Here is a 14,716-nt window from a genome sequence, read left to right as displayed (position 1 = left end):
GAGACACAGACATGCACTTCCTTTTCGCACACACAGAATCACAGCTGCAGTTCCCTAGCTAAATTACTAAATGGAAGGATAGGTTTAAATTCGAAGAGAGAATGAGAGGGAGACAGAGAGGGAGACGGAGAGGGAGACGGAGAGGGAGACGGAGAGGGAGACGGAGAGGGAGACGGAGAGGGAGACGGAGACGGAGACGGAGACGGAGAGGGAGACGGAGAGGGAGACGGAGAGGGAGACGGAGAGGGAGACGGAGAGGGAGACAGAGAGGGCGTGAATGAGTGAAGGAGAGCAGCATGTAAGCCTGCATGTAACAGGGCCAGTGGGTCAGATAATATATCTCTAGGAAAGAGAGAGAAACCTTATCCCTCTCTTACTGTTTCTCTCCCTCCCTCTCCTTCTTTCCCTCTGTGATGATGAGAAATGAGTAGAGACAGTGGTATCATTAGGTCAGGGGCAGAGGCAGAAAAAACGAGGGGGACAGGGTGAGTTAGAGAGGGAGAGGGGAGATAGTGTGGGAGAGAAGGAGAATAAGTGAGAGAAAGAGAGACTCACACATGGTGATTTTAATGCAGGGAAATCAGTTTTACCCCATTTTTTACCAGCATGTCACCACCAAAAAGAGGCAACAAAACTCTAGACCACCCGAGAGAGAGAGAGAGAGAGAGAGAGAGAGAGAGAGAGAGAGAGAGAGAGAGAGAGAGAGAGAGAGAGAGAGAGAGAGAGAGAGAGAGAGAGAGAGAGAGAGAGAGAGAGAGAGAGAGAGAGAGAGAGAGTAGAGAGAGAGAGAGAGATATGAATATAAGCTTAATTCCTGTTGTGTCCTTATAAACCATACTGTCTGTCCAATAGGATGAGGTTCTGACGGTGATCAGACGAGTGGATGACAACTGGGCAGAGGGCATGCTGGGAGATAAGATCGGGATCTTCCCCATCCTCTATGTAGAGGTAACAACAAACACACACACGGGGGGTCTTATTAGATAGGGATACATCAATAATTAAGAGTCTTCCATCACTTTGACTCGACAGGGGAGGCTATGTGTGCGTGCGTATGTGTGTTGTGAAGGGGGGAGGTTAGGGTTAGTAGGGGGGGACATAATGAGGGTGTCCCAGCTGGAGGCGAGTGGAGCGTTGGGGGAGGGAGGAAGGGGCTCTCTCCTCTCTCCTTGTCTCCTATGGTGGTGTAGCTGTGCGCAGTTAACCCTTCACATCTTTAACACAAGAAGAGCCTAGAGTGTCATGTGGACGATAAAACAAATTCACTTTTTTAATTACTCCTCCATTTTTAATGGCATGTCCCCCCCATCCTTGACTTTTCCTAAATAAGTCTTTATAACACACTGTCGTTGTTAGAATCTTAATATCACAAATTGAAGGAGGACATTTTTGAATGGTTTCCTTCTGCTGCCCCTCCTACTCCCGACAGTTGAAGGTGCCCTGCCCAGTTGATAATTACCCCCATTATTGCCTCGAAATAACATATATGAAATGTATTCATTAGACTGTTAGAATGTTGACGTCCAAACACACACAAATACACACACTGTATGGTACAGTGAGCACAGGGCTGCTGAGATGAAAGATGATCACAGAGAGAAAGAAAGTACAGGGTGAAGGATGGTTCTGCCTCAGAGAACAATGCACAGACACACACGCACGCACACACGCACGCACGCACGCACGCACGCACGCACGCACGCACGCACACACACACACACACACACACACACACACAAACAAACTCTCACACCTTTTCTGCTGAGGGAAAAGGTGAAGGCCCTTGTGAATAGTGTAAAGAGACAGTCACACATTCAGGTGTATTGTGTATACTGTGGGAACATACGCATGAGATGGGGAGAGGAATTCACTGTCTGTCTGTGTCTGAGTGTGTATTTGACCTTCATAGAGAAAGACTGTGTGCGTCTCCATCCGTCCCCTGAGAGTGATGCCGTCAGTGCAGGATCAATCTATCAGGCTCATTAGCATATGTTCTGATTAGCATATCTATTAATATGGAGATGGCGACGTCTCACTGTCTCACTGAGACAGATCCACTCTGTCCTGCTCTCTACAGTCTATACTCACACACTGAGACAGATCCACTCTGTCCTGCCCTCTACAGTCTATACTCACACGTTGAGACAGATCCACTCTGTCCTGCCCTCTACAGTCTATACTCACACGCCGAGACAGATCCACTCTGTCCTGCCCCCTACAGTCTATACTCAGACACTGAGACAGATCCACTCTGTCCTGCCCCCTACAGTCTATACTCACACACTGAGACAGATCCACTCTGTCCTGCCCCCTACAGTCTATACTCACATACTGAGACAGATCCACTCTGTCCTGCCCTCTACAGTCTATACTCACACGCCGAGACAGATCCACTCTGTCCTGCCCCCTACAGTCTATACTCAGACACTGAGACAGATCCACTCTGTCCTGCCCCCTACAGTCTATACTCACACACTGAGACAGATCCACTCTGTCCTGCCCCCTACAGTCTATACTCACATACTGAGTCAGATCCACTCTGTCCTGCCCCCTACAGTCTATACTCACACACTGAGACAGATCCACTCGGTCCTGCCTTCTACAGTCTATACTCACACAATGAGACAGATCCACTCTGTCCTGCCCTCTACTGTCTATACTCAGACACTGAGACAGATCCACTCTGTCCTGCCCTCTACAGTCTATACTCACACGCTGAGACAGATCCACTCTGTCCTGCCCTCTACAGTCTATACTCACACACTGAGACAGATCCACTCTGTCCTGCCCTCTACAGTCTATACTCACACGCTGAGACAGATCCACTCTGTCCTGCCCCCTACAGTCTATACTCACACACTGAGACAGATCCACTCTGTCCTGCCCTCTACAGTCTTTACTCACACACTGAGACAGATCCACTCTGTCCTGCCCTCTACAGTCTATACTCACACGCTGAGACAGATCCACTCTGTCCTGCCCCCTACAGTCTATACTCAGACACTGAGACAGATCCACTCTGTCCTGCCCTCTACAGTCTATACTCACACACTGAGACAGATCCACTCTGTCCTGCCCCCTACAGTCTATACTCACACACTGAGACAGATCCACTCTGTTCTGCCCTCTACAGTCTATACTCAGACACTGAGACAGATCCACTCTGTCCTGCCCGCTACAGTCTATACTCACACGTTGAGACAGATCCACTCTGTCCTGCCCTGTACAGTCTATACTCACACACTGAGACAGATCCACTCTGTCCTGCCCTCTACAGTCTATACTCACACTGAGACAGATCCACTCTGTTCTGCCCTCTACAGTCTATACTCAGACACTGAGACAGATCCACTCTGTCCTGCCCGCTACAGTCTATACTCACACGTTGAGACAGATCCACTCTGTCCTGCCCTGTACAGTCTATACTCACACACTGAGACAGATCCACTCTGTCCTGCCCTCTACAGTCTATACTCACACACTGAGACAGATCCACTCTGTCCTGCCCTCTACAGTCTATACTCACACGCTGAGACAGATCCACTCTGTCCTGCCCTCTACAGTCTATACTCACACGCTGAGACAGATCCACTCTGTCCTGCCCTGTACAGTCTATACTCACACACTGAGACAGATCCACTCTGTCCTGCCCTGTACAGTCTATACTCACACACTGAGACAGATCCACTCGGTCCTGCCTTCTACAGTCTATACTCACACAATGAGACAGATCCACTCTGTCCTGCCCTCTACAGTCTATACTCACACACTGAGACAGATCCACTCTGTCCAGCCCTCTACAGTCTATACTCACACACTGAGACAGATCCACTCGGTCCTGTCTTCTACAGTCTATACTCACACAATGAGACAGATCCACTCTGTCCTGCCCTGTACAGTCTATACTCACACACTGAGACAGATCCACTCTGTCCTGCCCTGTACAGTCTATACTCACACACTGAGACAGATCCACTCTGTCCTGCCCTGTACAGTCTATACTCACACACTGAGACAGATCCACTCTGTCCTGCCCTGTACAGTCTATACTCACACACTGAGACAGATCCACTCTGTCCTGCCCTGTACAGTCTATACTCACACACTGAGACAGATCCACTCTGTCCTGCCCTCTACAGTCTATACTCACACACTGAGACAGATCCACTCGGTCCTGCCTTCTACAGTCTATACTCACACACTGAGACAGATCCACTCTGTCCTGCCCTGTACAGTCTATACTCACACACTGAGACAGATCCACTCTGTCCTGCCCTCTACAGTCTATACTCACACACTGAGACAGATCCACTCTGTCCAGCTCTCTACAGTCTATACTCACACACTAACTATTCTCTCCAAGGAATCTTCTCCAACAAAGGAGAATGTTTTCAGCGGAGGTGATATTGATGTAGTGTAGCAGAAAGCGTCCCCTGAGGTCAACATGGTGACAATGTGTGTGTGGACTGAGAGGATCTGCTCTCTCTGTGTTGTGACTGTGACTGTGAGATTGAGCATCCGTCTGTGAGAGAGCGTGAGTAGTGTTGTTGCTGGGTAGATTCAGTGTGTGGGGGTTATCTGACTAGCAAGAACAGACTACAAGATCGACTGTCATCCTGTCAGATATGAGCTGCATTACAAACGTTGTTCTCTCCTCCTCCTCTTTCACTAAGTACATAGATTCTCCCCAGGGTGTGGGGTGTGTGTGATCTTTTTTGTCTGGTTTGAAGTTCTGCCAACAGGAGAAGGCGTGCTCTGAGAGCCAGCAGTGTGTAGTAAAGCAGTCTAAAGCAATTCAATTCAATGATTTGAATGATGATTTTCCTCTCCTCTCGTCTCCTTTCGTCTCCTCTCGTCTCCTATCCTCTCGTCTCCTTTCCTCTCATCTCCTCTCCACTTTAGCTAAATGAAACAGCCAAACAGTTGATGGAGATTGACAAGCCGACATCCAATCCCATCCCTGGCCCCAGCTTTGACCCGTCTCCCGGCCTCCCATTGGGTCCCTGCTCCCCTGGCCCCTCCCCTGACCCATCCTCTGCAGGAAGTGGCAATGGTGCCCTCCAGAGGCAAGAGGAGGAGAGAAGAGGAGGAGAGGGGAAGAAAAACGCTAAGAAGCGCCACTCGTTCACAGCTATGAGTGTGACGCAGCGGACAGCCCAGCTCAACAACAGACACAGCATGGAGATCTCCCACCCTGTCCTCATCAGCTCCTCTGACCCCAGGGCTGCTGCACGAATACAGGACTCTCCCCCTGGTCCCGCTCCCTCCTCAGTAGGAGTTCTGGTTCCTCCCAGAATGGCTTCAGTCACCTCAGAACTGCTGGCTCAAACCAAGGTCCAACTACCACTCAACATGTAAGTTTACTCATCACACAGGCATGGTTCACTAACTGGTAAATCTATAGGTAAATGAGTTGACTAGCAATGCTGTCTGTTTTCTCTGAGCTGCTGTCCTGTCTATAAGTTGAAACAGAAGCTGAGTGGAATATAAAGATTCTGTTGCATCTACTATCATATCTTCCTGGACGTGCGTGCACACACACAAACACACACTATCCAGAGCGGGTTGTCCCGCTAATGAGGTCGGACACTTCCATCTCCGACCGGCAACCTGCCCTGTTGCTATGAGAAAACGTCCCCTAGTTACCATAGTAACCCAGAGGCAGTGCATGGAGACCTGCTTACTCTCCCCTCCTATTATTCTTCAGACACACAGTACCAGTCAAAAGTTAGGACACACCTACTCATTCAAGAATTTGTCTTTATTTTTACTATTTTCTACATTGTAAAACTATGAAATGAACACATATGGAATCATGTAGTAACCAAAAAAGTGTAAAACAAATCAAAATATATTTTATTTTTGAGATTCTTCAAAGTAGCCACCCTTTGCGTTGATGACAGCTTTGCACACACTTGGCATTCTCTCAACCAACCATGAAATGTGTTTCCATGGTTGAGCAGCTGCACACAAGCCTATGATCACCATGCGCAATGCCAAGCGTCAGTGTAATGCCTGCCGGCATTGGACTCTGGAGCAGTGGAAACGCATTCTCTGAAGTGATGAATCACACTTCACCATCTGGCAGTCCGACGGATGAATCTGGGTTTGGCGGTTGCCAGGAGAACGCTACCTGCCCAAATGCATAATGCCAACTGTAAAGTGTGGTGGAGGAGAAATAATGGTCTGGGGCTGTTTTTCATGGTTTGGGCTAGGACCCTTAGTTCCAGTGAAGGGAAATCTTAACGCTACAGCATACAATGACAATCTAGATGATTCTGTGCTTCCAACTTTGTGGCAACAGTTTGGGCAAAGCCCTTTCCTGTTTCAGCATGACAATGCCCCCATGCACAAAGTGAGGTCCATACAAATCAAATCAAATCAAGTTTATTTTATATAGCCCTTCGTACATCAGCTAATATCTCGAAGTGCTGTACAGAAACCCAGCCTAAAACCCCAAACAGCAAGCAATGCAGGTGTAGAAGCACGGTGGCTAGGAAAAACTTCCTAGAAAGGCCAAAACCTAGGAAGAAACCTAGAGAGGAACCAGGCTATGAGGGGTGGCCAGTCCTCTTCTGGCTGTGCCGGGTGGAGATTATAACAGAACATGGCCAAGATGTTCAAAATGTTCATAAGTGACAAGCATGGTCAAATAATAATCAGGAATAAATGTCAGTTGGCTTTTCATAGCCATACAGAAGTGGTTTGTCAAGATCGGTGTGGAAGAACTTGACTGGCCTGCACAGAGCCCTGACCTCAACCCCATTGAACACCTTTGGGAGGAATTGGAACACCGACTGTGAGCCAGGCCTAATCGCCCAACATCAGTGCCCGACCTCACTAATGCTCTTGTGGCTGAATGGAAGCAAGTCCCCGCAGCAATGTTCCAACACTAGTGGAAAGCCTTCCCAGAAGAGTGGAGGCTGTTGTAGCAGCAAAGGGGGGGCCAACTCAATATTAATGGCCATGATTTTGGAATGAGATGTTTGACAAGCAGGTGTCCACATACTTTTGGTCATATAGTGTATATTCAGACATAAATTCAGACATGTACATTCAGATATCAAACATATATTCAGTCGTACCCTCCAACAGTATTTGGACAGTGAATCCCCCCCCAAAATATTGTTCTTTATTCCAGCAAATTGGATATGAGATCAAATAATGCACATGAGGCATGCACAGAATCTCACCTTTTATGTGGTTGTATTTTATTACATAGTTGTTTGTCCATATTAAAATAATACCAGTCATTTGTTCAGTCATATGATCCTAAATGACGTCTCTGTGTATTCCAGCTACCTGGCCCTGTATGCGTATAAGTCCCAGAAGGCAGATGAGTTGGAGCTGAGGAAAGGAGAGATGTACCGCGTCACAGAGAAGTGTCAGGACGGGTGGTTTAAAGGAACCTCTCTACGCACCGCTGCTTCAGGTGTCTTCCCTGGAAACTACGTCACACCCGTATCCAGGTGAGACACACACAGGCACGCACGCACACACACTCACACATTGTCTCACACAAATACTCTCTTTCTCCCTCTCACACACACCCTTTCAAACACATAACTCTGTTTGCGTGATAGGCGGACGATAAGCAGCATGTTGATGGTAGTATAATAGGGGATATCAATAGTATCTTGGTCACTATTCTAACAGGACTGGAACCATTGAATCTCTCTCCTCTCTTACTTGCTCTCCCCCTCTCCCAACCCCCCTCCCACTCGTGCTCTCTCTCTTTCTCGTTCTCTCTCTGCAGAGCTCCGTTTGCGGTGGGTGGTTCCCAGAGTTCCTGTCTCTCGGGGCAGGAGGTGGGAGGGGTGGGACAGGGGAGTAAGGCAGCCTCCCCCTCCTCCGCCGGCCCCTCTTCCTCTCGTCCCTCCCCTCCTCCCTCTTCCCCCCAGTCTGCCGCTGCTCAGCTGAAGAACTGCCTTCGCTTTGGACAACAAACAGTTAACCAGACCCGCTCTGCCATGCAACTGGGTGAGTACACAGAGATTATTCAGGTTCTAGATCTGTAATTTCCTACATTTGATCCAGCTCTTATATCTGGCCTCTCTCCTTCCTTCCCTCTCTCTGTCAGGGAGAACATGTGATGATATTTAAAGTTTCTCCTGGGAGCCTCTCTCTTTGTCTCTGGCTCACACACACACACACGCACACACACACACACACACACACACACACACACACACACACACACACACACACACACACACACACACACACACACACACACACACACACACACACACACACACACACACACACACACACACACCTGTCATCCTTTACAAAATAAAGTATGACCATAGGTAGGCTATGGTAGTTTGGTCACATGTGTTCCTCTCTATTGGCAGTCAGATGTCGTATTGGGGCGGCAGGTAGCCTTGCGGTTAGGGCGTTGGGGCAGTAACACAAAGGTCGCTGGTTTGAATACCTGAGCCGACAAGGTGAAAAATCGAAAGGCACTTAACCCTAATTTTCTCCAGGGGCGCCGTACTACTATGGCTAACCCTGCAAAATAACACATTTCACTGCACCTATCTGGTGTGACAATAAAATATATATATATAATATGATGACAGCACAAACAGGAAGCAGATGGTGTCTTGTAACAGTAAGATGACTACTGTGTGCTGTGTAATAGTATGTAACAGTGTGTAATAGTATGTAACAGTGTGTAATAGTATGTAACAGTGTGTAATAGTATGTAACAGTGTGTAATAGTATGTAACAGTGTGTAATGTGTATGTTCAGTCCACAGCCCGCCCTCCAGCAGCCCAGAGCGTCCCACAACCACCGTCTCTCCTCTCCGACCTCAGAGATCCTCCCCGTCGCGCTCCGCTGGCCAATCTGCTCGCCCAATGTCCATGGTGTCCCCTGGCCCTTCCCCCCTCTCCTCCCCTGCTTCGCGCCCTCTCTCCTGCCTCTCTTCGCCCCTCATCCCACTTTCCTCCCCTCTCTCCTGCCTCACCCCTCCCAACGCCAGTGCCGCCCTGCTCAACGGAGAATCAACCAATCCCTTCCAACCGTCCTCGCCTGGCCCCTCCCACAGCAACGCCCCAAAACCAGAGAAGGTGAGTCTCCTAGGGTGTCTCTCTTCATCTTGCTTCTCATCTCATCTCTCTCTCTCTCTCTCTCTCTCTCTCTCTCTCTCTCTCTCTCTCTCTCTCTCTCTCTCTCTCTCTCTCTCTCTCTCACCTCACCACTACCTCCCTTTATCTAAACTCACAGCAGAGTCTGGTTCCCACATCACACTGCCTTAAAATCCCTCAACATGATGACATAGTCAGGAGGATATAGTCAGGGAATATTAAAAGCATAGCTAGGGGAAGTGGTGTTGAGGGGAAGTGGCTTGCACCTGGACATGGTGCAGAATCCTCCAACGCCAGACAGACAGACAGACTATCAGTGTGACAGGGCTGTCTCTGTGTGTTGTTCTTCATCTTGATGGGTGTATTAAAGCTGGGTCCATGGTGACAGTGATGGATGGTAGAGTTGTCTGAGAGAGAGGAGCCTATCTGCTCTGGTGTTGACTGGCTTCACAGACATTAGATGGTGACAATAGGACAAATAGACTAGGGAAGGACCATGATAAACAGTCATTGACTACGAGCTGTGGATGGATTAATTATAGTATTTAGTCTCATAGCATTTAACCTCCTAGCTTTCCTAACCATTTTAATTCCCCACATGCATTGGCTTATTATGCTTTGGAGTTTGCTGTCTGATTAAGTTAGAGGTTTGTGGTGTGTGTGTGTGTGTGTGTGTGTGTGTGTGTGTGTGTGTGTGTGTGTGTGTGTGTGTGTGTGTGTGTGTGTGTGTGTGTGTGTGTGTGTGTGTGTGTGTGTGTGTGTGTGTGTGTGTGTGTGTTAGTGTGTGTGTGTTAGTGTGTGTGTGTGTGTGTGTGTGTGTGTGTGTGTGTGTGTGTGTGTGTGTGTGTGTGTGTGTGTGTGTGTGTGTGTGTGTGTGTGTGTGTGTGTGTGTGTGTTATGAAGCCTGCTGTGCTGTCAGACAGATGCTTCCATGCTGAGTATGCACTGATAATTGGCTCTGACTCACATCTCAACCCCAAAGATGCACACAAACTCACAAACACACACACACACACACAGACTAAAGTTCCCCCTGACACGTCGAGACTAGACTATCTGCTGTATATGCGCTGCCCTCTGGTGGATGGTTAGAGAACTACACTCAGATCTCAAAAAGATACTGTACTGGCCAACTGGAGGTGTCATTGTTACATCAGGTAGATACTGCTGGTTAACTGTCTCTGAGACCAGGAGGGATACTGCCAGAAAAATTCAACTGTAAATCTGTAGAAGAGACTGCAAATGTTTTCATCCCCATTCTCTTCTCTGTCTTGTTATCTGTGTCCACAGAAGGAGAAGAAAGGAGGTCTGCTAAAGCTTCTCTCTGGAGCCGCGGCCAAGAAAAAGGCATCTCATTCTCCCCCGTCCTCCCCACCAACCCTCCCCCTGTCGGGTGCCGTCCTCCCACATCACACCCGCTCTGGCTCCTGTCCAATGGATGCCCAGGGGCGTGCCGGGTCTTGTCCAATCGAGAGTGAGATGGCGGGGGCAATGGGGTTAGAGCTGCTGAACAGGAAGTCAGGATCCCTCGATCTCAACTTCCCCCGGTCGCCCCCGATGACCCGCCCCGGGATCGCACTGCTAGCTCTCCGGCCTGAACCCAAACCACTGTCCAGAGAGAGGTAAACACACACCCTGTCCAGAGAGAGGTAAACACACACCCTGTCCAGAGAGAGGTATACACACACCCTGTCCAGAGAGAGGTATACACACACCCTGTCCAGAGAGAGGTAAACACACACCCTGTCCAGAGAGAGGTAAACACACACCCTGTCCAGAGAGAGGTAAACACACACCCTGTCCAGAGAGAGGTAAACACACACCCTGTCCAGAGAGAGGTAAACACACACCCTGTCCAGAGAGAGGTAAACACACACCCTGTCCAGAGAGAGGTAAACACACACCCTGTCCAGAGAGAGGTAAACACACACCCTGTCCAGAGAGAGGTATACACACACCCTGTCCAGAGAGAGGTAAACACACACCCTGTCCAGAGAGAGGTATACACACACCCTGTCCAGAGAGAGGTAAACACACACCCTGTCCAGAGAGAGGTATACACACACCCTGTCCAGAGAGAGGTAAACACACACCCTGTCCAGAAAGAGGTAAACACACACCCTGTCCAGAGAGAGGTAAACACACACCCTGTCCAGAGAGAGGTAAACACACACCCTGTCCAGAGAGAGGTAAACACACACCCTGTCCAGAGAGAGGTAAACACACACCCTGTCCAGAGAGAGGTATACACACACCCTGTCCAGAGAGAGGTAAACACACACCCTGTCCAGAGAGAGGTATACACACACCCTGTCCAGAGAGGTAAACACACACCCTGTCCAGAGAGAGGTAAACACACACCCTGTCCAGAGAGAGGTAAACACACACCCTGTCCAGAGAGAGGTATACACACACCCTGTCCAGAGAGAGGTAAACACACACCCTGTCCAGAGAGAGGTAAACACATACCCTGTCCAGAGAGAGGTAAACACACACTCTGTCCAGAGAGAGGTAAACACACACCCTGTCCAGAGAGAGGTAAACACACACCCTGTCCGGAGAGAGGTAAACACACACCCTGTCCAGAGAGAGGTAAACACACACCCTGTCCAGAGAGAGGTATACACACACCCTGTTCAGAGAGAGGTAAACACACACCCTGTCCAGAGAGAGGTAAACACACACCCTGTCCAGAGAGAGGTAAACACACACTATAACTACTCACATAGCCGCGGGAAGTAGGGGTTCTGACAAATCAGAATAAATAAATAAATATACTTTTTCACAAAAGCAGTGCACTGGGCCTTTACTAGTCCCGTATTAACAGACTGATATAGCCGTCTGTAGTGATGGCAAAACTGTTTCATTCTGCACCGCCTCTGTCCCCCCGTCAGCGGAAAAAAATGCAGCAACCCCAACCTACTTCCCGCGGCTATGGCTACACACTCTCATACACACACCCTCAAACATCCAACGAGATATGCTGTATGTTACGACTCTACGCCACTACAGCACCAGGAATAACTGAGCTTCTGATCATCATTCTTCTCCTATCCCCATCGGTGTGTGTCAGAGCTAATAGTGCCCTCTTTTTTCTCTGAGAGCAACCGCGTCACACAGATGCACGCACGCACACACACACACAAACACACACACACACACACTGACACACACTGACACTCACACACAAACATTAAAACACACAGTGCTCCGACCTCATGTTTCAAGCGCGTATAAATCTGTGTGAAGCATTTATATACAAGACTGCTGAATGATGATGACTTGAGCAGCAGCATATATCACCTCCGGTGTGTGTGTGTGTGTTTATGGTGTGCATGTGTTCGAATATGAGTTACAATGTTTCCCCACTGGTCAAAAACTGGTTGAATCAACGTTGTTTCCACGTCATTTCAACAAAAACCTTTATGTGATGACGTTGAATCAACGTGGAAAACTGATTTTCAAAAAGTCCTACATTTTCTTTTTTCCCACCCAACTTTCAAGGATGAGCATAAATTACAAATTACAATTTCTAAATACAACTACAAAATACTGCCCATCTCTGCCAACCTTTAACCTAAATCCAATGTCATGGTGAAATGTTTTGTTGATTTTTCATTGAATTCATATTAGTTGACAACTCAACCATATTGGTTGAGGTTGAACTGGCGTCTGTGCCCAGTGGGTCATTATCCGTAACCCTCCCTCCCCAGGTATCGTGTGGTGGTGCCCTACCCCCCTCAGAGTGAGGCGGAGATCGAGCTGAGACAGGGAGACGTGGTGTTTGTTCATAAGAAGAGAGAAGATGGCTGGTACAAAGGAACTCTGCAGAGGACCGGACGTACTGGGCTCTTCCCTGGCAGCTTCGTAGAGATCTTCTGAACAGGACCGCACACACACACACACACACACACACACACACACACACACACACACACACACACACACACACACACACACACACACACACACACACACACACACACACACATGCAGGGATGGGCAAAAATTACAAAATACAATTACAAAAGATCAATGTATCAAAATGAACTACAAGATACTTGTATTTTATAATAATTTGGGGGGCACCTATATGTGTACTATTACACACAAGTGTGTAATGGAAATGTTTTTGGGGGGCATATCCCAACTCCCCCGAAGTGACTTGCTGAAGGGCACAGCGACTGATTTTTTTCACCTTGTCGCCTCCGGTATTCAAACTAGCAACCTTTTGATCACTGGCCTAATGCTCTAACCTCGAGGCTACCTGCCGCCCCAAATGTATTTAATTGAAATACATGTATTTTGTATTTCATTGAAATACATGAATTTTGTATTTTAAATACATAAATACATTTGCAAACTCAGTGACGGCTACATAAACGTTTAATTTGCTATGACTGATGTTGTTTATCTACCTTAGTTGAATGTACTGACTGTAAGTCACTCTGGATAAGTGTCTGCTAAATGACCAAAATGCTGTATATACTGTATGTGAAAATGAACACACCAAAACGAACTGCAAAGCACACTAGGTATTATTATTGGCCTTGTTTCTAGATGAGATATATCTTAACCTAATTCTCTTAACCTGCTAAGTTAATTCTATTAAACCAAACGTTAAAACTATTAAACCAAAAAAGTACATTTTGACAAAAGCTGTATCCTTTCTGGACTAAACCTTGTTTCAGGGCGGAGCTCATTAGAATAATACTTGTCCATTATTACATACACGTTTATATTTAGTTCATTTAGCAGACGCTCTTATCACACCATAGTGCCATCAGACTTCTGATACCAATGCAGGGTGAAAGGGGGATGGTGAACCGCTATAAACAAATGGTATAGAAAAGTATTTTGTATTTTGAAAATACAAATTTCAGCTCTTGAAAGTATCTTATTACAAAATACTGTACATTGGAGCGTAGTCCAGCCCAGTGTAATACAATTTACAAAATACTCAGAACTAATTTAAATACATATTTCAAATACACGTAACAGAAATACTGCCCATCTCTGCACACACGGCTACCCCAGCTCCAACCAGCCTCATAGGAGCGGGGGCCTTTATCCACACAGGACAGCTATGGCAGGGGTCCTTCATCAACCTCATCAATGACTAGTGATGTTGACATCATCAGGAGGCGCCAGCAATTATTGAAGGCACAACGAGCGGCACACTGTATTTTTCTATTGCTTCAGTGTGTATTTGTTTTAAACATCAGTGTCCGTATGAATATGTGGTATGGCTAGAGACAGGCCGTACTGGTTACAGAAGCACCTAAAGACCCTGGCTAACCTGATACCTGTTCTTTCTGGTCGGGGTGTGTGTATGCATGTCTGTATGCATGTGTGTGTGTGTGCGTGCATGTGTGCGAGTAAGAGAGACCAGTAGTTGGTAATACCAGTCATGTGGAAACTCAACATTGGGAAAGAAAGCACATCAACAGTCCCAAATGGTCTTCATTTTAACATACCCCACTTTTGACAAGCTACTTCAAACCTCCTCTTTCATTGGTTAAGCACACAACGGTGGTCCTCTCTAATTGGCTAAGTACACAGTTCCTCTCTCATTTACTAAGCACACAACAACTGTACCCCAACAGAAGTAGGATCAACTG

General features: G+C 47.6%; 1 protein-coding gene across 1 annotated transcript in view; it reads left to right on the top strand.

The window, feature by feature from the left end:
- Nucleotides 1-12,977, top strand: part of LOC120063974 (E3 ubiquitin-protein ligase SH3RF3-like) — a 61,112-nt gene extending 48,135 nt beyond the window's left edge. The window contains exons 3-10 of the mRNA XM_039014283.1: nt 853-948; nt 4,903-5,354; nt 7,299-7,469; nt 7,757-7,980; nt 8,758-8,866; nt 8,990-9,077; nt 10,386-10,717; nt 12,809-12,977. Coding sequence (XP_038870211.1) covers nt 853-948; nt 4,903-5,354; nt 7,299-7,469; nt 7,757-7,980; nt 8,758-8,866; nt 8,990-9,077; nt 10,386-10,717; nt 12,809-12,977 — 1,641 coding nt within the window. The remainder of the gene's footprint in view (nt 1-852; nt 949-4,902; nt 5,355-7,298; nt 7,470-7,756; nt 7,981-8,757; nt 8,867-8,989; nt 9,078-10,385; nt 10,718-12,808) is intronic.
- Nucleotides 12,978-14,716: the final 1,739 nt, after the last annotated feature.

The sequence above is a fragment of the Salvelinus namaycush genome, chromosome 19 (genome assembly GCF_016432855.1).
Source record: "Salvelinus namaycush isolate Seneca chromosome 19, SaNama_1.0, whole genome shotgun sequence".
NCBI lineage: Eukaryota > Metazoa > Chordata > Actinopteri > Salmoniformes > Salmonidae > Salvelinus > Salvelinus namaycush.
Note: the sequence above shows the minus strand (reverse complement) of the source record. Positions and strands in the feature narration are given on the sequence as shown.